The following is a 27,965-nucleotide window of genomic DNA, read 5'->3' as shown; positions in this document are numbered from 1 at the left end:
TCAATTCAGTACCTGATTAAAATGTTGCAGGAAATTTATCTTCTTATTTATTCTTGTAGTTTGGGAGATCTGGATCAAACAACTCACTGAAATTTTATCCAGCTGGATTACAGCATGAATTGAAGGTGTAAACTTGCTGCCCGATAGCCAAAAAGGAGTCTCTCACACACCAAGAAAGACCACTGTTACATTCCATTCTCTCAGCTGATACCTTGATATCATGACAGAGCTCAAAGCAGCACAATTCATCCCGCCTTTGGGATAACATTGGTGGAAAGAGGTTGTGAAAGATGGAAGTTGTCCTTTTTCACGAAACACAAAAAATTAAAAAAAAAAAAAGTTGTGTTTAAGTTGTGACCTAGTTTGATTCACCAAACACAGTTCTTCCTTTGTTGGAAATTTCAGTTCTTCTTGAACTCATGGTCAACCTTGTGAAGCAAATCATCTGTTACTGCTGGTATTGGCAGAGAACTACAGCCTATTTTTAAAGCAGCTTTGGTCATCCATGACTGCTCTGCATTAACTTATGCAGAATACAATAAGCTGCATAGCAAAATTAAATACATTTTAAATCATTAACTAAGTAATTCTCAATTCCCTCTTGCAACATACATAACAGTGTTTCCTTAGCCCAATTTCAATGTGAAAAAAAGAGAAAAAATAATGAAATTAGTAAGCCCCAGCACTGTGGTAAATCTGTGGGACACTCACCACTAAGACTTCAGAACCTCCTGATTGCCAAGGCAAAGCTCTCTTCCCAGCCCATTTTGGCCTTCAAGCCAATAAAACTAGCAGCTGCTTGCAAAACAAGCTGAAGGATAGAGATAACAACTTCTGAATGCTACATGAGCAAGGGATTATGGTAGCTCCTTTAGTAATATAAACCAATTGTTTTCTTCTGGCTCTGTTTGTCACCTTAAATGGGATTAGTCAAAGAGTTATGTGGGATTGTGGAATTAGCCTTTCAACCCTGAAAAATATAAGTTCAAATATAGGAATGGGTCAGGAATGAAAATCAGTTTCTTCCATGCCAGACTAGTACTTTCATGTTGGCAAAGCACCACACAAATTGGCAGAAGAGTGCCAAGAGTGGAATAGTAACAGTAGCTTGTATACCAGCATACAGAAAAAGTATATATATATATATATGCTTACACTAAACAATACGGAAAGTAGAATAGGTGGCATGTTTAGAGATCAGATGGCTTTGAAATGTTGACACTGAATCAGAATCAAGAGAACAAGGTTTTGTTTCAGCCCTGCTAAAGCTATAACTCCTTAGAGTAATCTTCAGCAAGAAGGACTTAAATCTTTAAACACCTAGCAGTGAAGTATCTAGTCTAAGCTGGTCATAAAAGCTTGTCTACAGTTTCTGCAGAAAGACAGGCACAAGGTTATGCATTCCAGATATTCAGTGATGACAGAACATGCACCATCCTTTGGAAGCACATCTCTTTCTCTCCGACTCTCTCTCTCCTTCTGTCTCCCCACTCTGTTACAGCTCTCTCACAGCTCTCTCAACTGACACATAGACAAGACAGATGACAACCTACTACTAAATAGCTAAAGAGAAATGAGATGTATCCTTCACTCTCCACTTTGTTTTACCCAATTTATTTAGATTGAAGTTTTGAAACCAGAAACTCTATTGACAGCTCATGACATAAGGATTCTGTTATGGGCCATGGAAGATCTGAAAGAAATACCAATAAATTATTGAAAATTAGATGACATCTCATTTTATGAGCAATTTCTGGCAGGTATAAAAATGGGTTGGAAAATTATGGACAACAAAATGAACCTTTCCCCACTAGCACTTTGATTTGTGTCTAAAAATATTAACATTGTGCATTGAAAAAATGAAATTTGCACTGGAAATACAAGTAAATCTCTGTTTCTGCAAAGACAAGGCTCTCCTTTCTTAAAGAAGATACAAATTTTTCTGTACAGGCTCTCAGTAAATCAGCAGTGAAAGAAAACAGGGATTCATTTAAACAGTGGTACTGGGACTTGAACTAGTTCAAACATGTACAGACAAAAATTAAACAAAACAAAACAAAACAAAAAAAACCAAAATTGGATAGTATGGAAGTGGTGCAGGAGCCCAAACTCCAGTATCAGCCGCAGCATACACTGTGAAAATGGTCAACTCAAGCTGATATAATTAGTAGTAGGAACTGGGCATTTTAGCTCTAAGTGCCCTTTGGTCTTGTTGAAACGTGTGATAACATAACAAGCATAGCAGAGACAATTTCTTCTGCTACTCAAAATTCAAGAGATGTTGCTCGTAGGAACTTCTGTCTTCTGAAATTTCATTCCTGTTCACGAAGAGTTTTTATTTCTGCAACCAATTAGAGATAAGTCCCTTCAAAAAATCAAATCAACAAAACACAGAAAACAAAGAGCACAAAGGTATCTCTAGGAAGCAGCCACTTGTCTTCAGACAGGGAAAAAAACAGCAAACAAGAGAGCACAGTCTCTGGCCGCAGAATGATACATGGAATATTTTTTATTGTTCCACCATCCAGGCAATTCCCAGCCTTGGCCTGCGGCTCAAATACAGTTTGATTTAGGAGATGCTTAGGATTGCTTTCAGAAATAAACACAAAACATAATTACTTTTCCTAGACTAAGAATTAGAAGAGAAAATCCCCAAACTTTCTTTGACATGGAGTGCTTTCTTCCATTAGTCATTCCATATTAACTGTAACAATCAATATGTTTAAAGATATATTACACTTTAGAAGAGAATTCAGTTAATTTGAAATGAGGTTATTAAAATGCTAAATAGGAATATCCACTGTGTATTAAAGGCAGTTTAAGCAACCATTCAAAAAAGCAAATCAGACTTGTTATAACTTATCCTTGTATAGGTAACCCTAAATAAGAACTCCAACTTATGTTACTTATAAAAATGAAGAAAGTGAGAATTCAGATCAGATGAAGAACCTGTTTTTCAGAGACTGCAGAGGCATTTGATTCCTACCTACCTGTTTTTGCACTGTCAAATGCCACGGCAATGACAAAGGACAGACTGTTATTACAAAGCCAGCAACACTTATTTTATTTCACATTTTGCAACTGGTTCACACTTGAAGCCAGGTTCAGACCATAGCGTTCTAATTTTTCTCTCAATCACTTGGCAAACTATGAGGAGCTATAAAACAAAATGAGCAATGATATATAACAATTGTGTGTGGCAGGGAAAAATACAAAGCACTATTCTTGGGTGGACAAACTTAATACCTGGAGAATGCCAGGAGTAAAGTCCATCTTTAAAAGTCACATTTATGCTCAGGGATAGTTTAAGCATTTAACAGTTAAAGATAAATTCTGTAGTAGTAACACATGGATAACAAAATGGTACATTTCTCCTAAAAGCACTTATATAGAACCTGGAAAAATGCCCAGAAAGAGCCCGAGGCATGTAAACCAATGATAATATTTGTATGTTCTCCAAAATAAGACAGTGCCTGTACTGCCTCATCAGTAAGACTAGAGTGGTGCATAGACAATAGGCACTGATGATAACAACTTTCTGAAAAAGTAAATTGGACTAGAGGTAGATAAGGGGAGACACTATAATGCAACAATTCCTTTTACAGGAAGACTACTATTCACTGGAGAAAAAAAAAAATGGCACTGATGAATACAGAAAATAGGCATTTCCTTGGATAAATTTCCTTTTACATTTCTGAAGGAAGGAAAAGAAAAATCAAGTAAACTGCTGCTTACTCAAGAAAGTCTGTTCTGTCAAGTGTGCAATTACTTTCCTCTAGCAATGATAGAACTGCAAAATAACTATTCAGAAGTGATGCTTCTCAGCAGATAGTCCTTCTCTGGTTCAATCCATGAAGCCATGATAACTCCATCTGTATTTTAAAAAGGATCCTGATGCTTTACATACCTTATACTGCCTACATTAAGTAGAAAATATCTGAGATACATATTGTTTAAAATCACTGCAAATAAGACTGGTGTAAAAATCTACATGAGCACTATTATCTTGGTTCCAACCAAGACTACATTTAGCAATACATTTAATCAAACAGCAATAGAATATTTTAAATTGGAAAAAAAAAAAGTCTGCAGAATAATTTGTAGTATTTTAAGTAAAGCAGGGCACACTTGTGTAGAGGTAAGTCTCAAAGAAGCAGTGTGCCATAACACATTATGTGCTGTTAGAAGAGGCAGAAGCTTGCCCCCTGGTTTTTGCAAATTAACAAAGGCAGGCTATCTCAAGATCCAATTCCTGAAAAATGATAGGGCATACCTCTTCCTGTGTGATGAGAGAACACAAAGAGGCAGAATGCAGCTATCCTGTAGCCTCTTCTGCAGATGTAGCTTCAACATCATTCTCAAAACTGGGGCAAAACCTGGAAGGAGAAGGATCCAATTGCCCTGAAAATGATATAAAGTAGGACACAAGATGCTTCTCAGTTATGTTTCCTGTGAGCAGCCCTAATTGTCAGCACATGCTGATAACAATCACTGATACACTGTTAGTGGTGCCTGGTAACTGTGCCAGCCATGCTGGAAGCCAGGCATGAAGGCATGCAGGTCTGCCCTCCTTTGTCCCAAACATCTGATTTTTACTATTTATTTTATGCAAATGAGCATATGGCATCTGCCACTGGGGGAGCTCAAATCAAACTACACATTTCAAACTTGATCTCCAATAGACGTCAATCCATGCCCCACCGTTTACTCTTGGACCTTGAAAGGAGACATATCTGAGATGTACGTTTTCCAAAGCTTTCATTGGTTTGGAGCTGTCACACTGCATGTGCCACCTGTAACTTTTGCAGGCATTGCCACCTGCAGGCATTGTCCTTAGTTTTAATCTCACAGACTTTTGTTCAAATGCAAAGAACAAGGGTAACCCAGATGTATCACCTTTATTAATTATAGGCAAAGCTAGTCTTGTTAGTTAAACAGGACTGCTTTATCTTCATAATGTGAATTTCCCAGGCTATCGTGCATGTCATTAATCATATATGCACCAATTTCTTTCATGGTGGGAGGGGCAGGAGTCTCACACAGCACCTTCAAGACAAGATGGCCTCATATTGACAGAGGAGTGGAGATTATAGATCAAGAGACCTGTGAGCCCAACACTGCCAGTTCTCATGCTTCAATGCTTGAGTAAGTTTCGGTGTTCCTACTGCACATCAGCGAGTATAGGAATATATAAGAAAAGTCTAGGTCAAATTTGACATTTTAATATTAAATATAGAGAAATCATATTCAGCAATGCCTGGACCGTTTGGAGAGCTGAGCACAGAGAAACCTGATGAGCTTCAACAAGAGAAAGTACAGAGTCCTACACCTGGGGAGGAATGACCACATATATCAGTACAGGTTAGGGGCTCACCTACTGGAGAGGAGCTTTCAGAGAAGGACCTGGGTATCCTGATGGACCACAGGTTGGCCATGAGCCAGCAGTATGCCCTGATGGCCAATGTCAGTGTATCCTTAGGTGCGCCAAGAAGAGTGTGGCAAGCAGGTCGGGGGAGGTGATCCTCCCCCCCTGTTCTGCCCTGGTGAGGCCACATCTGGAGTGCTGTGTCCAGTTCTGGGCTCCCCAGTTCAAGAAAGGGAACTTCTAGAGGGAGTCCAATGGAGGGCAACAGCGATGATGAGGGGCCCGGAGCATCTCCGGCATGAAGAAAGACTGAGATCTGGGACTGTTCTGCCTGGTGAAGGCTAAGAAAGGATGTAATTGTATTTATATTGAAAGCACAGGAGTCAAGAGAACGGGGCCAGGCTCTTCAGTGCTGTGCAGTCACAGAGCAAGGGGCAATGGGCACACACTGGAACACAAGAAGTTTCATATAAAAACAAGGAAGAATTTACTGTGAGGATGAGAGCAGAGGAACAGGCAGCCCAGAGTGGTTGTGGAGTCTCCGACTCTGCAGATATTCAATACCCGACTGGACACTTTCCTGTACAACCTGCTGTAGGGAACCTGCTATAGCAGGGTGTTGGATTCGATGATCTCCAGAGTTCACTTCCAGCCCCCGTGGTTCTGCAGTTCTGTATCCTTACAGCTTACTGCACGTAGCAATGGAGCACGGAAATCACAGTCACCGGGGGAAAACCCGCCTGGGGGAGCTGAGCCCGGAGGCGATGGCCAGATGGGCTCAGTGAAGAGAACGGGGCTCCCCAGCCTTGAGCTGACAGCCACACATGGCACGGGGTAAAAACCCGCCGCGGAGAGCGGAGATCAACCTCAGCGGAGGCTGAGGGAACCGGGGCTGGGCGAAGCGAGCGGGGCTCTCAGCCTCCCGCCGGGGTTAATGAGCACGGCCACCTCCGCTCGCTGCCGCCTCACAGCCCCTACCCCGAGCGGTGCTCACTGTCCACTCTCCGGACCTCACAACGGGGCGCCGCCCCCGCCCTCAGCGACCGCCGCGCGCCGTGGGCGTATCCCAGGTGAAGCGCCGGCCCCCGGGCCGTGCCCAGCCCCCTCGGGGCTCCTCTTAGCCCCGCCCCCGGCCCTCCCCGGCGGCTCCGGCGGGGAGCGGGAGGGGCAGCGCGAGCGGCGGGGCCGTTAAAAGCCTTCCCGCCCGCCCGCACGTTCAGTTAGTGGGGCCGCCGCGCGGCTGGCGGGCGTCAGCGATGCTGGAGAATGGATCTCTGAGGAACTGCTGCGAGCCGGGCGGGAGGGGTCACTTCGGCTCGGCGGAGCGGGAGGCGGCGGCTGGAGGCGCCCCGCGGCCCGCCTGGGTGGTGACGGCTCTCTCCAGCGTGCTGATCTTCACCACCGTGGTGGACATTTTGGGCAACCTGCTGGTCATCGTGTCCGTCTTCAAGAACCGCAAGCTCAGGAACTCAGGTAAGGCAGAAACGGGAACCCGGAGCCGAGCGGGCGCCCTGTCCTGAGAGGAGGAGCCCGCCTGGGGGGAGCGGGCGGCCTGGAACGTCCCCTTCTGTCCCTGTGCGGGACCTCCGGGCGCTCAGTGCTCTGTGGGTCCCTCCGGGCTGTGCTCTAGCAAGAGGAGTGCAGGTCTTGTCATTACATGGCTCTTAATGAGGCATTGTGCGCTCCTTGTGGAGCTGCTGCTGCTTCGGGGAGGGGGGGTCGATGTCTCGTTTTAAGCAGTGCTCAAAAAGTACAGGAGGAAGAAGTTACTTGCCCGGAGCACTGAGGTGAGGTGTGTGGGGAAGTGCAGCTCCGGCTCCGGACTGCCCATCGGAGTTCGCTGTGGTCCCTCACGACGTCGTTGTTCTCTTCTCTGTTCATGTGTCCCTCAACCGAAATAAAGTGTTTTCCTTCTTTTTGATTCATGTCTATAGTTGTTTTCTTTTTTCCTTTATGTGCTGAAAAGTGGCTTTGTGTGCTTTGTGGAACTTTTCATCTCTGCTGGGCAGCTTACACCTGCCTCCAACCACAACACTGCCAATCATACCCCTCGGGTTTCCCTTTCCCCCTCCGACTTGTTCTGTCGGATCCACACATGGGGCTGTGACCCCGAGGTGCCCACAGCTCCCTGGGTGGGCTCTCTGAGCCATTCTGAAACAGGTTCTGGGAAAAAGACCTCATTCTGTGCTGTATGCCCGTCTTCTGGGTGGCAGAACCTTGCTTGAGAGCTGTGAAGCCAGATGCATAACTGCATCATCTTGCATCTGTCCAACCTCATGTGTAACAGAATGGTGCTGCCTTATGGAGGGGAGGAGGAGGAACTGGGTGCTTGAATTTCCCAGTGCTTTTTTTTTTTTTTTTTTTTTTTTTTGATCACAGTTCCTTCCGAATTCCACGTGCGGTGTTTCAGCAGCTCCTACTAATTGGAACTATGCACTCATTCGCCCTTGTTTTAAATTACATGATGTTTAAGAATATCATTTCAAAGGAATGAGATCTCTTCCCTGGGGAAGAAATGGGAAAGGAGCTGCTGTAAGCACTGGTTGCGGTGTTTCATCTGGTACTTAAACTGCATGTTCTAGAGAACTGAGCTGTTATCGAGAGCAGCAGAGCAGTACCGAGGTGATGACAGCAATGCCCGGTGCTAAGCTGGATAAGGGAGCACCTTCCAGAGCTTCCCTTCCCCCGGTCCGGGCTCGGGGAGGCTCACGATGGAAAGCACAGCCGGTCCCAGCCATCAACTCCCGGCCGAAAGGGGAGCAAGAGGCGGGTTTCCTCCAGACTGCTTCCTTCAGTCAATGACAGCAGAGGGAGGAGTTGGACTGGAAGAGTTCGGTGCTTGGAAGAATAAGCTTCAAGATGCTGATTAAAGTGCTCCATGGTGTCTGAAGGCTGATGAAATAAGACACAGTTTTCTTATCTAATCCAAATATATACTAGTTTATCTCCTTTTAGTGACATCCTTAATGTGGTATCACTGACCCTGTCTCATTGATCTCTTAATCTTTGATAAATATCCTGGAGAACAGCAGGGAGTTCCTTCAGCGTAGTCTTCATAAAGTTAAATACCTTAAAATTGCCGGTCTCCAGCTTGCCATCAGGGAGGGATGTGTCTTGGGGATAAAGCTGAAAGGAGATAGGTTGATAAATGTACTCAGAAAATTGTGTAAGTAGTGAGCAGAGACAGCGAACAGTGCTGCTGGTGGAGTGGTGGAGAGAATGGGGAAGTGGTGGAGAGCTGAGGCAGTGCTCAGGAGCCCTCAGACAAGGAAAGATGTACTAATGAGTGGACCTAGGCCTGCTCCTTTCTGAGCTAACTAGAAACATGTCAGTACTGGCAGGAGGTGGGGATGTGTGAAAAAAATGGAATAGTTAGGGGAAAAAGACATGCAGCAAATTAGACTTGTAATAAGCAATGTCAGAGAAAGACAAGGTGAAACCAGTGGAAAGTCTGTGGCAGCAGAGAGAGGGTCTTGGTGACTGAAAGAAGAAGGAGTGAATCCTTGATTCTCCCTTGAAGTAGCTAATGAGAGAGATTCTTCAGGAGGGGTGAGAGTAGGGATCATTCAACTAAGCCACTGGTTTATTAAGAAATAAATTAAGCAGCTCTTATCGTTTCTATGGTACAAATAGTAATCCTCCATTCAGAGGGCAAACCAAGGCTTTCTCATATTTTCAGGATTTATCAATGCTGTTCTGTTCAGTGATTTACAAAGAAATCTGATTATTGCGAACGATTTAATTACACATCACTCTTCGGAAAGCCTGGTCAAAAGCAAATCTATTTTTCATGCTGATATATAGCATGAGACACAGAATGGAGTGGAATAAGATGACCTGTTAACCTTTAGGTTGCTAAATGTTATGCTCAGCAGAAGAGAAATGGAGAATGGTTAGGACTGATGTTCTTAGAGTTTGCTCATTCAGTTCTTGAACAGTGGGAATGTTGCCAGCCATACAGTGGAAAGACTGTTTCATGGCACACAGAAGCTTCTTTCCTACATCTAGATTTGTTTTTGGAGGAGGAGGGGGAGAATTTGTGCACGCTTTTCCAAGTAGTGCATAGTATAATTGGTATGAATCAACATGCTTGTCTTCTTACATAACTGCACCCAGCCTTTTTGTGAGAGGCTGAGCAATTTCTGATCTCTAAAAGTGACTGAATTTACAGAAATTAATGCTTTTATAATTTCTAATTTTAGAGAGGAAGTAACTTAGTCCAACACACTAGAAAATGAAAAAAAACTTTGTATGTCAGAATGAAATAAATTAGCCTGTCTCTCCATTTGACACTGTGTACTGAATTTTCAAAAGTGACTATTGATTTTGTGTCTTCATTTAAGTATGCCCAATTGGAGGCAGCTTTTAAAGCACTAAACTTTTCCAGTGCTAAAGTTCATGTACGCTAAATAGTCACTGCTGAGTGGTCAAGCGTCCTGAAGATGTATCCAGTCACTGAAAATCACTAGATGCTTTTAAGAATTTAGGCATACTTCTGTATAGGCATAGCTCTAACCACAACATTATAGCTGGTGTAAGAGCCCAACATGATAGAATTCAGAAGGTAGGAAATGACAAGGCATCTCTTGTGGGAAGGGGATAGAGCAACCCATTTGTATTTCATTGGCCTTACAACTGGTGCAAAATCAGTGGGAGATGAGAATGAGACACATTAACTCAAATATCATTTCAAATAGTAGTGAAGATTTTGAGACCCTTTGAGTTCAGCAGAAGGCCTAATATTAACCTTGGTGCACTGCCAAAGAATGCATTAGCAGAAAGTGATATTTCCAGTGCATTTTGTCAACTCACTTTAATCTCTTCCTGTACTACTTTCCTTTTTATATGTAACAACTAGCACAGCAGAATAAGAGTGATACCCTTTCAAATGGCAAAGTGCTGTTACAATACAAATTAAAATTCATGGTATTTTCCCCACGTGTGAACACAGCTGCACTTGCATGTTAATTAAATCCAGTGAGTGAGTTTGTGTGGCTGTAGAGATGGATATGCTACTCATGCATAGGCATTGGTACAAAGTAAAACATTCCTGCATAGAATTGTAATTTTGAAACTTGCCTTTCTACTAAATAAAAATATCCAGTAGTATAATCAAGTCTTGTACTCCTTTTTTCCTTGCTATTTTCCTTTCTGTAGACTTCACGTTTCTATCTGTGGTATAGTTTTTCCCATTGTTATATGCTGTTTTCAGTTATTCTTCAAATCTTTGGATACAGCAGTTCAAGTTCCATGGAACAGAGGACAGCCGTCTCCTGGGGTGGAATTTGTATCTATTGATTTTAGAAGACTACAGTGGAGATACCCATTTCTGAGCTTCTTCCTTTAGGGCTCCCTTTAGAGTTTAAGTAGAGAACTAAACATTTTTGGGGCACAATTCAGCCAACTTATTTTTTGACATCTGCATTAGTTTGGCATGATTCAGACCACAGAAGTGTTTATTTCTCTCTACTTACAAAGAGAAAGAATCAGGACAGACTACCTCAGCGTAGACATTTGCCTTGTGGTGGGATGAAATAAACATAAGAATTCAAAATCATCATGTAATTCTTCTAGTAGCTTGCTCAGTTACATTTTTAAATTTGCACATTTTTCCTCTCCTCTCTGCCAGTCCTCCAAAAGTTCCCATTGATCCAAATAAGACTGATACAACTTCAGATCTTTCCTGGGTCCTGAAACCATTTGGTAAAATTGGTTTTTAATGTCAGCAGTGATGCTGAAAAGAATATATTTTGATGAGCAGAACGTAGGCACTTACTATTTTTGGTTTCAAATAGGACCCTGCCTAACAGAACTTCTGTACTCCTGACTTCTTCAACTCTGGATCTCAGCCCTGGAACTGTGTTTGTATATGGCCAGCAAGCCTTCGCATTTTCTCACATCTACGACCTTTAGCCTTGAAGCTGTTTGGTAGTGGGCAATTCATGGGGATGTGATTTCAACATTCACAAAAGTTCATTGAACCCAACACTCTGGGCATCCTGGTCTACTGTTTGGCAACCCTGCACATAGCAGGGGGAGTTGATCATTGTGCTCCCTTTCAACCCAGGCCATTCTATGATTATATGATTCTATGATTTATCTCATTATAATAATTCTGCAGTTCAAACTTTTCTAAAATTCAAGTTTTTGCTTATTTGCTAATTTATAGTATGTATAGTCATGGTATAGATGACTCTTCTTGGTACAGTAACTTGCTAATACAGCTCATCTTTTTCTTCTGTATGTTCAGTCCCTACAGTTGCTGTTCCTTCAGCACCTGGCCTCATGCCTCATACTATTATAATTCATTTACTTTCTACTCTTTAAGTCCTCAAAAAACAAACAAACAAACAAACAAACAAAAAAACAGATCTTGACATATATCAACGCAGGGTCTCAACTTTGCGTTGTCAAAACATTTCTCTCTGTGTTCTGTGACCTAGAAGTTCTGAATTAGACAAAATTATTCCAATGTAGGATATCTCCGGTGCAACAGTTTTCTTTCATCACTGTCCAGGCAATAGTAGTAGCAGACTGTGTGATATCATGGCAAATAGGATTCCAAAGCTAGATCAGTCTGGAGCAACTTCCCAGGTATAGAAATCTAGCTTTTATTAAGTAATGATGATCAGATTTGTACAGCCTCTTTATATTAGCTCATATTGAATTTTATTTCATTTTCCTTGCATCTTTGTTTCTTCTTTCCTACCAAATGTTGTTTCTGTAGTTTTTCATACAGTTAAGGTGAGATCAAAAAGAGCAGAGATTTCTCAATCCATTCTTCCTCTCCAGTTTATTCCCCACTTTAATTTCAGGTGCCATGTTAGCACTTAGTCTGTGATAGACAAATGGATCTTCCAGAGGTGAACTGGTAGTATTTTATTTTTCTCATTATTCCCTGAGTAGTTGTTAAAGTTATGGCAAGTACTGTTCATTCAGAATTAAACAGCAGTTGTACTACCATTGCAGCAAGGAAAGGGAATGTGGGTACTAGGGATGAGACAATCACAGGTGCCAGGGAGTCATGGCAAAGCTGCTCATCTGGGTGCAGCTCTTCCCTCCTGGGAAGAGTAGTCAGCTCTTCTTCCTGAGAGAAGAATGAGAGGGCACATTCAGCCTCTTCTCAAACATCCCACCCATCCCAAATTGAAAGAACTACCAGCTATTCTGTGAGTATTTGCTTTTATCTCCCTGAAATATCCAGTGCAAACATACCCTCAGAGACAAGAAATTAGAAGAACCTCTCTCTGCAGCTGTGTATGCAAATTCCTATCTGTCTTAACAGCATTCCCTTTATAGCCAGCTCTCTTCTGGACTCTGGACATTCTTTTCCTTCTCAATACTCACTGATTGCATGAGGTGTGACCTCTCTGCAGTAAAGCTCTATTCTTGGGTCAACCAGCAGAGTCTCTTCAAGGGTTCATGATGCTCTTTGACACAATCAGCCAATGAGCTAGAAGACCAAATCTATTCACAGGAAGCCAGCACAGCTCACTTTAAAAGGCTGTAATTTTTTCAGCTACTCTTAGTAGATAGATATTTACCAAGTGGCTTGAACCATTGTATTGAGGATTTTATAGGAGACTGTTCTCAACTCACTGAACCAGTGACAACCAATTCTCTGTTTCTAAGAGTAAATCCTACTCCTATTCCAACTCAGACTTCATCTGAGTAACAGAATATGTTCATGTGTGCTCCAAATGTTAGCTTCTTATAAATTATCCTTTACAAGCAAATACTCCTGCTAAATACACTGCCTTGTTCTCAAGAATACATATAAGAATAACTGCCTTATGCTGGGCAAATAAAACTAAAACAGTTTTGGTTTTTTTTTTTTTTTTTTTTCCCTTTGTGAAAAGGAAGAAAGATTATGGTAGTGCACATCTTCCAACAAGCCATTTTGAGCAGTTGCTCTGGTCTTTAAATTTCCACCTTCATATGGGCATGAAATAGATTTCAAGCAAAAGCTAATGTTTAAATCACTGTGGCTGCAACTTATTGTCCATCTTAACTGCTCTTGTAGATCTAATACACTCTTGTTAACAATACTGGTAAACAGTGAGCTGTATCCGAGTCAATGTTTTCCTGACATACACCTGAGTACAAGTCTTGACATAACAGGAGATAGCATTAGCCTAAACACATTCATTGAACAACGTTATTGATTACTAGCATCTATATTACTGGGATTCTCTTGTAATTATTTATTAATTACAGATATATTTAATTATGCTGTTTAATATATGTTGCTTAAATTATGTCTAGAGAAAAAGCATTATCCATCTCACAAAGTTATTTATTTTATTTGGCCGCTAATTATGGGCTTTAACGGAATTCAACTTTATTTTTCAGTTTTTAAATACATATACGAAGACTATACCAATATTGCATCACTTCCACAAGCATCATCATCTTTCTGCCATTTCTGTCACATCTTTCATGTCACATCTGTCATTTGTTTTGTTAGATTGTCAAATTTGCACAATGAGGGCAACAACAGCTGTCAGAAGTATCACATGCAACCACTGGATTTGGCAGTCTGATTAATAAGATAGGGAAAATATCTGCTTAATACATCAACCTTGTAAATATAGCTATGTTAACAAATTATAAGTTCAGAACTAACATTGAAGGGGAAAATATATCCCTGCATAAAAGACAGGAACCTATAAAGAATATCCTCATATCTCTAATGTTTGCTTATACACTGCCTGAAATTCTCAGCATCCTCTTGTACTAAAAGCAATTTTAGTACAATTAATTTTTTTCCAATTATCTCAGTATACCCAACATTTAATTTGAGTTCAAATAATGAAAAAGACCTTACATCAAATGGCTGTCACCTATGAATATTTGTTATCTAATCAGTCTAGGTATTTTTATTTCCTTCTGCCTCATAGCTTGGACTGTCTTTATTAGAGTAAAAACAATTTAGTTTACTGCGTATTAACTGCATAATGAAAAACCTGTGGATATATAACTCACACTGTGCAAATCCTGGCTGTGGTGACGTTGACCAGCATTGTAGCCTTTGGGGCTCTTTTTTCCGATGTTCTTAGAAGTAGACAATTCTATTCAGTTTTCCTACTGACAAGGATCTAACTAATCCTATAAACCATTTCCAAACACATGAAGGACAAGAAAGTGACTGGTAGTAATGAGATTGGATTTACAAGTGGCCAATTACGCTTATCCAATCCTGATAGCCTTCTACAAATACATGATTAGCTTGGTGAATCAGGAGAGAGCAATAGAGGTTGTCTACCTTAACTTCATTTGGAATTTTGACAGTGTCCCATAACATCCTCTTAAGACTATCTGACAAGGTAGGGCTTACACAAGTGAACAGTGAGGAAAATTGAAAACTGGTTGAATGACTGAGTCCAGAGAGTTGTGGTCAGTGGCACAAAACTCATCTAGATACAAGATACAAGTCACTAGTGGTGTCCTCAAGGGTTTTTTGGGGGGGATCAACACTGTTTAATATCTTCAGTAATGGCCTGGATGATGACACTCAGCAGGTTCACAGTTCAAGAAGATCATCCAAGTAGCATATGGAAAAGGGTTCTGCAAACTGGGTAAGTTGAACCTATCTTTGAATATCTAGATAAGGAGGGAAATTCTGACCCTGCCCAAGCCAATGGGAATTGCTTTTCAAAACTCTTTTTCTTAGGATCTGGTGCTTCTTCTTGCTTTTTATGCAGCTGTCTCACCACTGTTCCGTACCTCCCAGGTCTGTAAACTTTTGTTGGCCTAAATTCTCTGTTCAGCTCAGGCCATTATGTCTAGTCAGAGATTGTCCAGATTCTGCTGCAATGTGGAATATGAAGACAGAATCATAGTCAAAGAAACAAAGTCCTAACTGCTCTAATCTGACTAAGGGAACTAAGGGAACACTCTTTGTTAGTGACTGTCTTTTCTCTAGCTACCTGTTGGCAGATATAATCTTAAATGCCCTCTGTTACATAGTGGGTCAAGTAGAACCATCATCCATGTGCAAAATCAACACAATCTTCCCCCTGTTCCCTAGCAAAAAAAGTAAATCTGCTGTATATCTCTGCCTTATTGGAACAAGTTGCCCTAAGAGCCTGTTGAGTATCCACAGTTGGAAACAGTCAAAATCTGACTGGACAGAGCCCTGAACAACATGCTGTCACTGACCCTTCTTTGGAGTGACTTGGACTAGATTATCTCCAGATATCTTCCAACTTCAACGATCCTGTTGTTATATTCCTCTGTCTACCATCCTTCATTTAACTTGCTCACCAAATCACAATTCAGCCTGAAGTGAGCTTTTTCCAGTCTTTTTGCAAGACTTTTACTGATTCAGAGGAAAGATCTAAATTTAGGAAATCATCATGGCACACTTTGTTTAGATTAAGTTGAAACACAGACCAGACAATGCTTAGAAGAGCATACATGATCACTTTCTTTGAAACACGTTATTTATTCATCTGTTTAAATGTTGTTTACAAACCTATGAGTATCATTATAAGATGAATCATGCAAGTGTACTTTACTTTAAGACCTTGTTTCCAAAAGAAGCAGATGGCACAGACTGACAACAGCTTCTGAAGACATTCAACTCCATACGCATGTGCAGTGATGAGGCCTTCTAAAAGCTAAGAACAAAAAGGGTAAGACTTTTCCTCACTGAAAGATTCATAATGGCTATGCTCACCAAGTGTCATCTATTTACTTCTTCCACAGAATAGAAAACAGGAAAGAAAAAACAGAGACTTAAAAAAAAAAAAAAAAGGAGGGGGGTGGGGGGGGAAGAACACTGTTAGGAAGGGACTCCAGAGAATGTTACAAGCATTGGCAGCTTTTCAACCTGCGCAATCCCAATATCAGATGTTGCCAGACACTGTATTTACTGCACTGTATCTGATAACCATTTTTAATAATTGCAAGACTGTCTTTGGATCCCCCAACATGTTTGGGAGTTGAATGCAGGAACCCCTTACTGTATGGAGCAGCAAAACTGGTTTATATGTACATGCTTCACTGCTGCTTATTACTGGTTGTATGTCTCCCACATGCTGGAAGTCCTTCACTGGAGGTCCTGCAGAACAGTTTAACTCACAATGTATTCATTTCCATACAGTAAAATCCCAACATTTTTACTGGTTAAAATGCCTTGTTCTGTTTAAAGGATTTACAAGACTTAACTCAAAAATGCATCTTATCATGGCTAACTAAATCTCTTGACTAAGTGGTCCTGAGTATCTCGCATAGTCAGCAATTTAATCTCAATTTAATTCATTTGAAATATCTGATGAATTGTTTAAGCAACTGTGGTATTTTTGAATCATTTTAATTATATTTCAAATTGGAATTTTTATAGTTTTTATTTTAAATTTAATTAATTTCCTAATCAATATTAGCTGAAAACACAAGTCAACCAGCTAGGCAAAACTAAATATCATTTTTTTTCACATTACCTACACACGCATAATTCAAACTTCTGTCCTCCTTTCTAAAAGAAGGTGGAAGCAATCCTAAGAACCTGAACAATTTTTGTTGCTTTAAGAGAGAGAGAAAAAAACATTTTTATGTTCACATAAATTTGACACAAATTCAGGCTAAAGACAGTAGCAAAGACAGTTATTAGGTGTTTACTGAGCCTAAGAGTTTTTGGAAGGTTGCAGAACATGAAGTAGCCTTTCATAGAATTGTAGAATGGCTTGAGTTGGAAGGGACCTTAAAGACCATCTCTGCTGAGGGCAGAGACACCTCCCACTAGCTCAGGATGCCCAGTGCCCCTTCCAACCTGGCTTTGAATGCCTCCAAGCATAACGCCTCCACAACTTCTCTGGCAACATGTTCCAGTGCCTCATGAGCTCATACAACACCTGCCAGAACAGAATTAAGTTTTGTCCAGAGTTTTCAGTAGTGAAATTCCCTTTCTTTGCTTCCATACTCCAGCCCTTTATAGCTAATCTGAATAAAATTTTAAGGGTTGCATTTTTTTGTTTTTAACAAAATAACAGGCTACAAAATGTTACGTATTTTGCTTTTTGTATATGGAATGTAATAGAGTGTTGAGAGACTGAAAAAAAAAGTATGTTATTAGCAAAAAGGTTATCTAGCAATTTACAGGATCCAACTAGATTGCACCCTTACTGTCCAACAACTTTTCATATTGGCCCCTTTGTCAGCAGCAAATGAGTTTTTTATACTTGCTGCTTTTCCTGTAGGTTTCCTATTCTCCCTCACTTGAAGCAATCAACAGTTGTGATTACTTCAAGTGAGGAAAATTAAGCTGATGCTGTGTACTGATAGATATAGGAAACACAACTCCTTTCATATATTAGTGAAAAAAAAAACAAACAGTATTTTGTTGTTATTTAGTGATTGTATTCAGCAACTGGAGGTTTTTAAGCTAAGCCATCAGTGGTGCCAACAGTGGGAAGCACTCAGAATAAGTCTGTCCTCTGTCTGAAAACCTATGGTCACCCTCGACAATGACATTCTCTTGGTAACTACAGGAGCCTTTCCCGTTCCTTGACCACCATAAAGGCAATATCTTTCAGTGTAAGGGCAGTGGTGTAATGGAACTTCACCACTATGATTGCTGCAAAAAGCAGCTCCATTGCGGGTGAATAGAAATAAAGAAGATTATTCACCCTTCAGACCTTCTGTCAACAAAAACAGTCTGGTTGTCTAGAGCAGTGGCCGGTAAGAATCTGAGTGAGGATGTTGCACCATAACACCTTGGATCAGAACAACACAGGAGATGTAGAGGAAGTTTTGCTTCCAACTAGTGTGACTGAAACTTAAAGACCTCACCTTAAAAGCACTTGTGTTGGTACAGACCAAAGATGTAGCTAGCCTCATACTTTTTCTTTAACTGTAAGATGTAAGCAGACACTCATGGAAAAAACTGAGAACAGAACAAGCACATACGATATTTCCCATGTTCTCTCTTTTTTTGATTGCTTTCAGCTCAGAGCATTTACTGAACCTTTTGCATCATCTTTTTAGTGAATTTGCATTTTCCTTCAACTACTTTTTCAGTCTTTCCTTTAAGACAGGTAAACCTTTTTGCATATTCAAGATCCTCCGAGAATAAGAAGTTCTACAGGTTTACTACCTGTTGCAGTAACCACCACTTTTGTCTGATTTGAATCCCATGATCTTTGCTTAATAACTCCAGCTCATCTATTGCCCCATCCCTCAGTACCAGCACCCCACTATTGTGTCGTTTTGGAGCAGTGTACTGGACAGGCTCTCATTTTTTGCAAGGTATGCCTAACAGAGGTGGCATTATCCAGTACGGAATAGTAAGGCCCATGAACTTTGCACTTTCTTCCAAAACAGTTTTCTGGGGAGATCCCTTTCATCTGTCTATCTCAGTTTCAGACCTGTTAAATCAAAAGATTTTGTTACTTTAAGACAGACTTATGAGGAGCACTTTACAATATAAGTGATAACCTGTGCATTCTGTTTTTGGGGTGAAATTCTTGACCATAACCTAGAGACACGCAGACATGCATGAGCTTAGACATACAGAGAAACCCAAGAAGACCAGCAGGGCTGGTGAGTAGGGCACTCTGCTGGGACTATGAGAGACATACACTCAGCTCCTTTTACAAATAAAAGGTCTTCTACCATGTCAGTGTCCTACCTACTAGGCAATAGCAGATTCTCTAGAAAAGACCATCATACATCTTCAACTTCCCTTTTTCTCTTGGAAACACACATAGTTCCAGGAAAGTTCATTCAGTCTCAGAAATTATCAGAAACCCACAAAAATATTTATAACCTCATAAACGTACTGAGTAGCCATCAGACTTTTGCTTTGGAAGAACGAGCCGCTTGCTTTTGCCTTCTGCCGTGTTAGAGGGGTACGATTAATTGTCTCTGGTTTGGCTAGTGCACTAGGTGGCGATAGAGAGTCATCGCCATCTGTGTTCAGTCTGAATACTTGCACCAGTAAACCACGGATTAGCAAAATTATAAACCTATAGGTAACAAATCTCAAGACTTTATAAAGTTAACAGCACAGCATTAACAAGATTTTTTGAACCTGAGTTTCATGACAGCAAGCTCAGAACAAATACCAGTGCTTCCACATCTAACCAAACTGAAAAATCAAAAGATTTGCTCGCTAAGGTATAGATTTATCATGCTGCTAAGCATGCCAAAGTCACAATCTCAAAAACATATTAAAAAACAGTGCAGTTTAGGTGCCCTGTTCAGCAACACTACGTTGAATGGATGTCAGGGGATGTTCTTTACAGAGAGAGTGGTGAGGTGCTGAAACAGGCTGCCCAGAGAGGCTGTGGATGCTCCATCCCTGGAGGTGTTCAAAGCCAGGCTGGGTCGGGTCCTGAGCAACTTGGTCTAGTACCAGTCCTGGAGGTTGGTGGCCCTGCCTGTGGCTGCGGGATTGGAACTTGATGAACCCTGGTGTCACTTCCAACCCGAGCCATTCTATGATTCTATGATAACTGAGACCTACAGCCTAAAATTCAGCTCCTAAAAGTGTAGCTTCCAGCTTCAATTCCTAGTTGCAAATGTAGGCCAGAAGACCAGATCTGTCCCAGTCTAGCAGTCACTAAGCTACAGTCTCAGGCTACCTTTTACATTAAGATCTTCTAGTCCTGTGAATCCTGTATACTTTGCATTGGAGTACAGTTTAAGAAAGGGATGTACAAAACATTCTCCACTAAAACATCACAAAGTGAGGTATTTGTATCATTTTTTCTTAAAATGAGAAATGACTCTCCTCTTCTTCTGTGTAATTTCATGGTGCTTTCATCCAAAAAGCGGATGAGTAGGGTTTAAGCCCTATTTAGTCTGTACTCTAGACTTTTCTTTGAAAACTGACAGGAGCTGAGACTTCTGATTTTCAAGGGTGTCTAGGCCTGAATTTCTTCTGAACAGAAAGCTCTCTCAAAGCCAATAGGGAGCCTCACAAGAAAAAGATACCTCCTACAATAAATATTCCCTTTATGCTCTGTGTATAGTACTTCCAGTGATGGTAGATAATTTCCCTTAAACGTAGCATAGAATAACTCAAATTCACCAAACTCACCAAATATTTTGTACAATTTCATAGATTCATACATTCCTAAAAAGAAATAATCTGAATGTTTAATAGGCCAAAGATTTAGCATCAATTCATCGTTTACGGTACTTTTTTTTTTCCAGAGTCTCCAAAATACCTCCATTCCAGCAAAAACTTAGCACCTGTCCCTTTCCATTACATCTATCTGCTATATATCCCAGAAGTGTCTGAAATTATGAAACAAAACAGCAAAGGAGCTTGTCACTGCTTTAAACAGCTATATTCAATGAAAACCAAAATCCATCTGGCACTCTCTTGGAGCATTATGTTAAACCTTCTGTTAGTAACACATTGCTGAACATTAGATTACATTAGTATGTGCCATCAAAGAATATCTAAGGTTCTTGCTTGTAGTGTCACAGGGAATCCAAATGTCAGCATGTGAAAGACTTAATTCTCTGCTCCACCTGCTACTAGTGTCCACTTCTGCTGGCTTCCCACTGACATGAGTAGATTAACATCTGAATTAGGCTGTCAGGACATGTTCAGTTCAGTGGATGAAGGTCTGTCTGGATGGCTGGGTCCAAAGGGTAGCTGTGAATGGCATTCAATTGGGGGCTGGTCATCTGTGTAGTTCCCCAGGCCTCTAGTGTTATTGAACATTTTTGTCAATGGTTTGAATGAGGGGATCGAGTGCACCCTTGTTCAGTTTGTGGATGGTACCTCATTATTCAAGAGTGTTGATCTGCTTGAGGGTAGGAAGATTTTGGAGAGGGATATGTGTAAGCTGTAGTGATGGGCTGTGTCCAGTTGTGTAGTATTCAACATGGCTAAATGCCAGGTGCAGCACTTGGGTCCCAACCACCCCATGCAGAACTATAGGTCAGGGCAGAGTGGCTGGAAAGATGTCTGGCAGAAGAGGACCTTGTGGCGCTGGTTAGATGTATGAACACAAGCCAGCATTGTGCCCATTTTGCTAAAGAGGCCAATAGCAGTCTGGTCTGCATCAGAAATAGTGTGGCCAGAAGGACAGGATTGTCACGTACTCTGCACTGGCAAGACTCCACCACAAGTGCTGTATTGAGTTTTGGCCCCCTCACTACAAAAAAAATTGGAATTGCTGGAATGCATTCAGAAAAGGGTAATATAGCTGGTAAAGGAACTAGAAAACAAAAGTTATGAGGAGCAGCTGAGGGAAGTGGGCTTGTTTAGGCTGGAGAGGAGAAGGCTGAGGAGAGACTTCACTGCTCCCTACAGCAACCTGAAGGGAGGTTGCAGTGAGGAGGGTGGTGGTCTCTTTTCTCAGGTGACAATTATAGGATGCAAGGAAATGTTCTCAAATTGTGCCAGGAGAGGTTTAGACTGGATATTTGGGAGAATTTCTTAATGGAGAGGGTGATTAGGCATTGGAACAGGTTGCCCAGAAAAGTGGGCATTCCCTGGACATTTTAAGAGATGTGTGGATGTGGAACTAAGGGGCATAGTTTACTGATGGGACTTGGTAGAGCAGGCTCATTGTTGGATTTGATCTTGAATGTCTTTTCTAACTTGAATTATTTTACGATTATATGATTTATTCTTCCTAATGGATTGTGAGAAAAAATAGACTGGACACAGGTGCTTTTAATCAGATTAAAAGGAACTCTATTTAAACCAACAGTGAAAACCTGCAGGAGCTTAAATACTTAAAAAAAAAAAAAAAATCAAAGAATCCTGAAGGGAAAAAAAAAAAAAAAGACAGTGAGGAATGTGAGACTTTCACATGCAGTTAATATACTCCAGTTTTATTTGCTTGACACTAGCCTTGTGATGCTCCCACTTCTGTGGTTTCTTGTGTCCCAGATCAGCACCTGGCAATCCAAGGTTATTACATAGCTGCAGTATCCCATGAACAACGGAGAATTAAATCATGGTGTACGGTTTACACTCAATTCCACTTCCATTTTTCTTCAGCTAGGATGTAAGAAGCATCAGCCTTTCCCCAGGGGCAGTAATAACTCCCTGCCTGCTCTTTGAGCCAAATAAGCTCAGGCACTCTGGAAATAGAAACAGAAACCTACCCAATCTTTATTTCTGGCTGCCTACCTGGTGCCAGTTCTTCAGTCTCCCCGAAGTCATGTTTTACTTTCCACATTAAAAAGCAAACTTTGGGAAGACTGGTTTCCTATTTTTCTCCCCTCAAGCCAGCCCTGAAATGAGCTGCAAGAAGTATAGAAATTACAACTCTCTGGTAAATTCTGATTGGTCAGAAAAAGGTAGGTGTCACTGGCAGCATCAAGAACCAGCAATCTAGGCCAGGTCTTTCATTTCAAAGCCACAACCTGGACATTCAGCAGAAGTTCTGACTATTTCATTTGTACAGTCCTTCCAGAAAATGTGCCAAAAATAACTGAAATTTCTGGAAGGATTATCAGCTAAAGATATAATAAAGATCCACATATACTCACATTTAACAAAAGAGCTCCAGGAGTGGAACCAGCTACACAGTTCCATCACAGTAGTCATTTGTTTTGCAAAAATCCTGAACTCTGAAGTGTAAAATTTATACCTCATGCCTTAGTTCATCACTCTGAATGGTCTTTAGAAGAATCTATGGCCTAAATGATTTTCCTGTGCAGTTTGGCCCTTAGTTTTAGTCTTAGAGCTATTCTCATACATTTGTGAGTGGAGACATAGACACATGGAGTCATTTTTATACCAATTTGCTCTTATTTAAGTATGTTTCTGTTTTATCTGATCCAGACCTTGAGACTCCTCCAATATCTGGAGCTCAGAAATGATTTAGACTTGGACCTAAAAAGATGAACTACAGAAGTTCCATGCAACAAAGTTGCATAGTTTTTATTACAAATCACTAATCATGAATGAGTTTGAGAAGGGATAGTCATCTTGGCTGAAAGACTGTTTTCTTGTTTTGCATATGCCTTTTTGATCTCCATCCATGTTGATTTAGACTCAAACAACAGATCAAACCAGATATTTGATGTAATGAATCCTGGCTTAACATGCTTTGGGATTAGTATACTTCTATTACTCTTTGTCTGAAGGTAAGATCAGTTCATTTAAAACTAGTAGGAGCTATGAAAGTTCAGACTTGGTTGGGTGTTTTGTTTGTTTTTTTTTTACATCCAAATATAATTCTAGTGTTTGCTTTTTTATTGTTGTTGCTCTTGTTATATGCACCAAATTATTTTCAGTATTTCACATTCTTATTAATAAGAGGTTTTTATTACTTATATCTCTAATGGTCTGGTTAATGGCTCCTTAAAATCTATGGCAATTCTCCCATTTACTAAATTGTTCATTTAAAAGTCCTAAATGGCAGATAAATTATACAAACATAATTTAAATAAAGGGAATAACATTAGCATAAAAATTACATTTTATTTCTATTTTTGGTAGTCAGAAACTAAAATTGTAAGTCGACAGCTTTCATACTGAGCTTCATATTAGTATCTTTATCAGAAAGAGGTGACTTCACAGCTGAGGAGGGATTTGTATCCATACCACTTGAAGAAATATCACTTGCAGAAATTTGGAGCTGTGATTGAGACAGTAAAACATATTTTTCCCCTTTAAGGTGTTATAGTAATGAACTAAAGGATTAGACTCACCTTGAGTATCTTGTGACCATTTTAAAAATCAGAGGAAATAAAAGCGTTGTATATGTTTATATGTTTAATGTTTATATGTAAGTAACTTACAGAATGACTGAAACCACACATCCCTGAAGTGATACCTTTGACTAGATGGCTGTCTAGAAACTGAGCACAGATTCTGTTTTTATATGTCTATTGCAACAAAAAAAACCATCTGAAGCCTTCCAGAACTCTTTTGTGTTCAACACAAACCTGGGAAAGGATTATATCCTTCCTGACCCACTTACCTGAAGATTCTTATCAAATGCCCTCCAATCTTCTCTCTAATTTATTTATTCTTTCTTCACAGATCATAAAGCTAGTAAGTATACTTTAGAATAGCTCTAATCAGGGTTTACCAAGACAGTTATCTATAGCTGTAAAAATGCTTATGTACTTTACAAGTACATAAGGAGTGAAAGAAAGGATGCCAAACTTATTACCAGGAAACATCTAAAATAAGTTGTTCACCGTTATTGAGATGAGCAAAGTTTCTGTGGCTATGCATTGGTAATTCTGCTCTCTGTTAAGTTCCCTAGCTGGTGTGCAAATTCTGATGCTCATAGCCTCTTCTTAAAATAGATGAAAGAGTTCCCCATTCCTTTGTTCTGATTAAGAAAGGTAGATTTGCAGGAGCAGGTGGAGAAAACAGTGTGCAAGTGAAATTCTGCCATTTTTTAAAAAGTAGTCCTACAAGGTTCCATATTTTCTGTCCCCCAACTAATGGCATCTCTATCCATAGCAGTATTTCTGTGTTTAAAATGAAATGTTTTGAGAATTACTTTGCTAGATTAGGAGAAGAAATCTCAGAATTTGTAAGATGAATCAGCTAATTGCTCTTTTCAAAAAATAGTTATACCCACACAGTTTTAAAAGGTGTTGTGTCTTTTGCACTTCAGTTCACACAGTGTAGGGCTTGAAGCAAAAAAGTGAGTATTCAAACCAAGAATGCTACCATGAATCTAAAGTTCATAGCTCTCCTGGGAAGTCTCTAGAGAATTATTTCCTAGAAATCAAGGGAGCCACTACTTGTCATGGTAAGGCTCTAATTTTTCTTGAATATAGTTTAATATGTCACCGTTTTATTAAAGTTTCCATAATTACAACATTTCAAAATTTCAAACTGATTAAAAGGGCACTGTTTAAAGACAGCACATCTCAAGCATATCACTAAAATTTCTTTGAACATAATCAGAAGAAAATGCCTAAAGGCTTCTTCCATACATTTGAATGCTTTCTTTCTCTTGCAATTGCACCTTTTTACTATGTGCATATAATTAAATATACCTTTCTACAGATAGTAGTGAAGGCAGTTCACTCTTCCTTAGTCAATGCAGTGACAAAATAACTCCAGTATGGCCATTCGTGCAGAAAATTTCTGTTAGTCTATTGTGTATCCATTCAGATTATGTATAAAACAGCACATCCTCCTAATTCCAGTAGACATTGTTTTTTATATATCCTTCCCCTTGATAAATTTCAAGCCTGTTAGTATTCTAGTCATAGATTAGAGTGACGTAGTAGCCTGCCTACCTAGTGCAATTTAGACTTTTTTCTTTCCTTTTAACCTTGTTCTCCAGCTGTGGAGTTAGCTATACCAAAACAACTCAACACAAGCTTATGTAATGTCTTGCTATGTTTATTAAATTTCAAAATGGAAAGCAGGGTATAATCCATTCACCATGCAATTTGAAACATCATGTTGCTACAGCTATTTCAATGGTGTCCTAGGCTGAATGATAGAATTGTTTCCCCTACAGACCCTATTGATCTTATATACCTGCTTTTTGCCATCACCAATACCTTAACGTTGCAGGTATCCAAAATAATATGGTTCATGTTCTTCACATTCACAACTATGCTTGCTTTCAGACTTATGTCTATGTATCTTTCTTTCTCCTCAGGTAATGCATTTGTGGTGAGCCTGGCTTTGGCTGATCTGGTGGTGGCCTTGTATCCATACCCACTGGTGCTCTTAGCTATTTTCCACAATGGATGGACTTTGGGTGAAATGCACTGTAAAGTGAGTGGCTTTGTGATGGGACTAAGTGTAATAGGCTCTATTTTCAACATCACTGCAATTGCAATAAACCGATATTGCTATATATGTCATAGCTTTGCCTATGACAAAGTGTATAGCTGTTGGAACACAATGCTCTATGTGTCCTTAATCTGGGTATTAACAGTAATTGCAACTGTGCCAAATTTTTTTGTCGGCTCTCTGAAGTATGATCCACGCATCTATTCATGCACATTTGTTCAGACTGCAAGCTCCTACTATACAATTGCAGTTGTGGTAATTCATTTCATCGTCCCTATTACTGTTGTGAGCTTCTGCTATCTTCGAATTTGGGTCTTAGTGCTTCAAGTTAGAAGACGAGTCAAGTCAGAAACAAAGCCAAGACTGAAACCAAGTGACTTCAGAAACTTTCTTACCATGTTTGTGGTTTTTGTGATTTTTGCCTTTTGCTGGGCACCTCTAAACTTCATAGGACTGGCTGTAGCCATCAATCCTTCAGAAATGGCACCAAAAGTTCCTGAATGGTTATTCATTATAAGCTACTTCATGGCCTATTTCAACAGCTGCCTTAATGCAATAATATATGGACTTCTTAACCAGAATTTTCGGAATGAATACAAACGTATTTTAATGTCACTGTGGATGCCAAGGCTTTTCTTCCAGGACACATCCAAAGGAGGAACTGATGGACAGAAGAGCAAGCCTTCTCCTGCTTTAAACAACAATGACCAAATGAAAACTGACACCTTGTAAAGGGGTGATGGTTAATGCAGAAGTTTGTCATGGAGAGCTTCATTGATAGAGTTGCAATGTTCTAGTCATTCTTGCTTACTCTGGGGGACCTTTCACTTGGATGGTACTTTGTGACTGGAATATTGTCTTCTTGGTAAAGCACATTGCTCACAATTCATAATTTATACAAGATATCAATTGAAAATACATTTCAAAATTAAAGCAGCAGATGAGTGCAAACTATTTTGTTTTTGAGAGTTGAATTCTACTTCAAGGCACATGAGGCATGTTTTTACTACAGTATCCAAGGTCAGGATAACGTTCTCAAAAGATGCAGCGAAGGTACTTGTCTATGGGCACAGCAGCTCATCAAGGCTGCAGAGTGATATTGTATGTTCAGTGATACAGAGATGAAATCTTGTCAGTGGTGCCCAGTGCCAGGACAAGAGGCAATAGACACACTCTGGAACACAGGAGGTTTGCTCTAAACACCAGGATGCACTTCTGTGCTGTGCAGATTATGGAGCACTGGCACAGGTTTCCCAAAGAGGTTGTGGGGTCTCCTCCTTGGAGATTTTCCAGAGCTGCTTGGAGGTGGTCCTGGGCACCCTGTTCTGTGTGGGACAGAGTTGAGTTGTGGTTGCATCAGATGGACCCAGAGGTCCTTTCCCACTTCCACCATTCTGTGATTCTAAGAGAAGGTGCATCAGATACTCTGTTTTCCATACATAAGACAAATATCAGATTTCTGTGCAAGTACTGGTGGCAGTAGTAGTGTCTGTGAATCATACTTATGAATTGGAAAGAAGAGTGTTGGTATGAAAGTAAATATTAACATCAAAGCCTTTCCTGACCAGTTTCTTCTACGTGCATACATTGTATTTCCCTATTTTATGATAATGTAATATAAATATTATATTTCTTACATATGTACTTTAGGCAAAATTCTTTCTTTTAGAGAAAATCGAATTTTCATTGTGCTCCATTTATTTACCTCAAAATATACAACTAAAGTAACTTGACGCACTTCAACATAATCAACATATTTTCAACGGGCTGGAAATTGTGGCATATGTCCTGTCCGAATCTGGAATGGCAATTGGACACCAGACATGATAGCTCAGATTGCCTGAAGTGACAGTAGACACTAGTGGGTGAGTGAATGAAAAAACCCTTTTAACTGTAATGGCAGCT

The 27,965-nt window shown here is 40.2% G+C and overlaps 1 protein-coding gene and 1 long non-coding RNA gene across 3 annotated transcripts; one reads left to right on the top strand and one right to left on the bottom strand.

The window, feature by feature from the left end:
• Positions 1 to 4: 4 nt before the first annotated feature.
• Positions 5 to 6,612, bottom strand: LOC121109454. Of its 2 annotated transcripts, XR_005850198.2 has the most exons (4): positions 4,274 to 6,612; positions 3,736 to 3,872; positions 2,991 to 3,157; positions 5 to 2,341 (listed from the first exon to the last, which is right to left on the bottom strand). It is a non-coding gene; the product is annotated as an uncharacterized LOC121109454 (long non-coding RNA). The 2 variants fall into 2 exon arrangements; XR_005850197.2 differs by having other exon boundaries at positions 2,991 to 3,872.
• MTNR1B (melatonin receptor 1B) lies at positions 6,536 to 27,014 on the top strand. The gene is made up of 2 exons (NM_001293103.2): positions 6,536 to 6,838; positions 25,924 to 27,014. The coding sequence occupies exons 1-2, from the start codon at positions 6,622 to 6,624 to the stop codon at positions 26,790 to 26,792; spliced, it is 1,086 nt and encodes a 361-aa protein (NP_001280032.1). The 5' UTR covers positions 6,536 to 6,621; the 3' UTR covers positions 26,793 to 27,014.
• The last annotated feature ends 951 nt before the right edge of the window (positions 27,015 to 27,965 follow it).

The sequence above is a fragment of the Gallus gallus genome, chromosome 1 (genome assembly GCF_016699485.2).
Source record: "Gallus gallus isolate bGalGal1 chromosome 1, bGalGal1.mat.broiler.GRCg7b, whole genome shotgun sequence".
Classification (NCBI taxonomy): Eukaryota; Metazoa; Chordata; class Aves; order Galliformes; family Phasianidae; genus Gallus; species Gallus gallus.
This window is presented reverse-complemented; position numbering and strand designations above follow the sequence as displayed.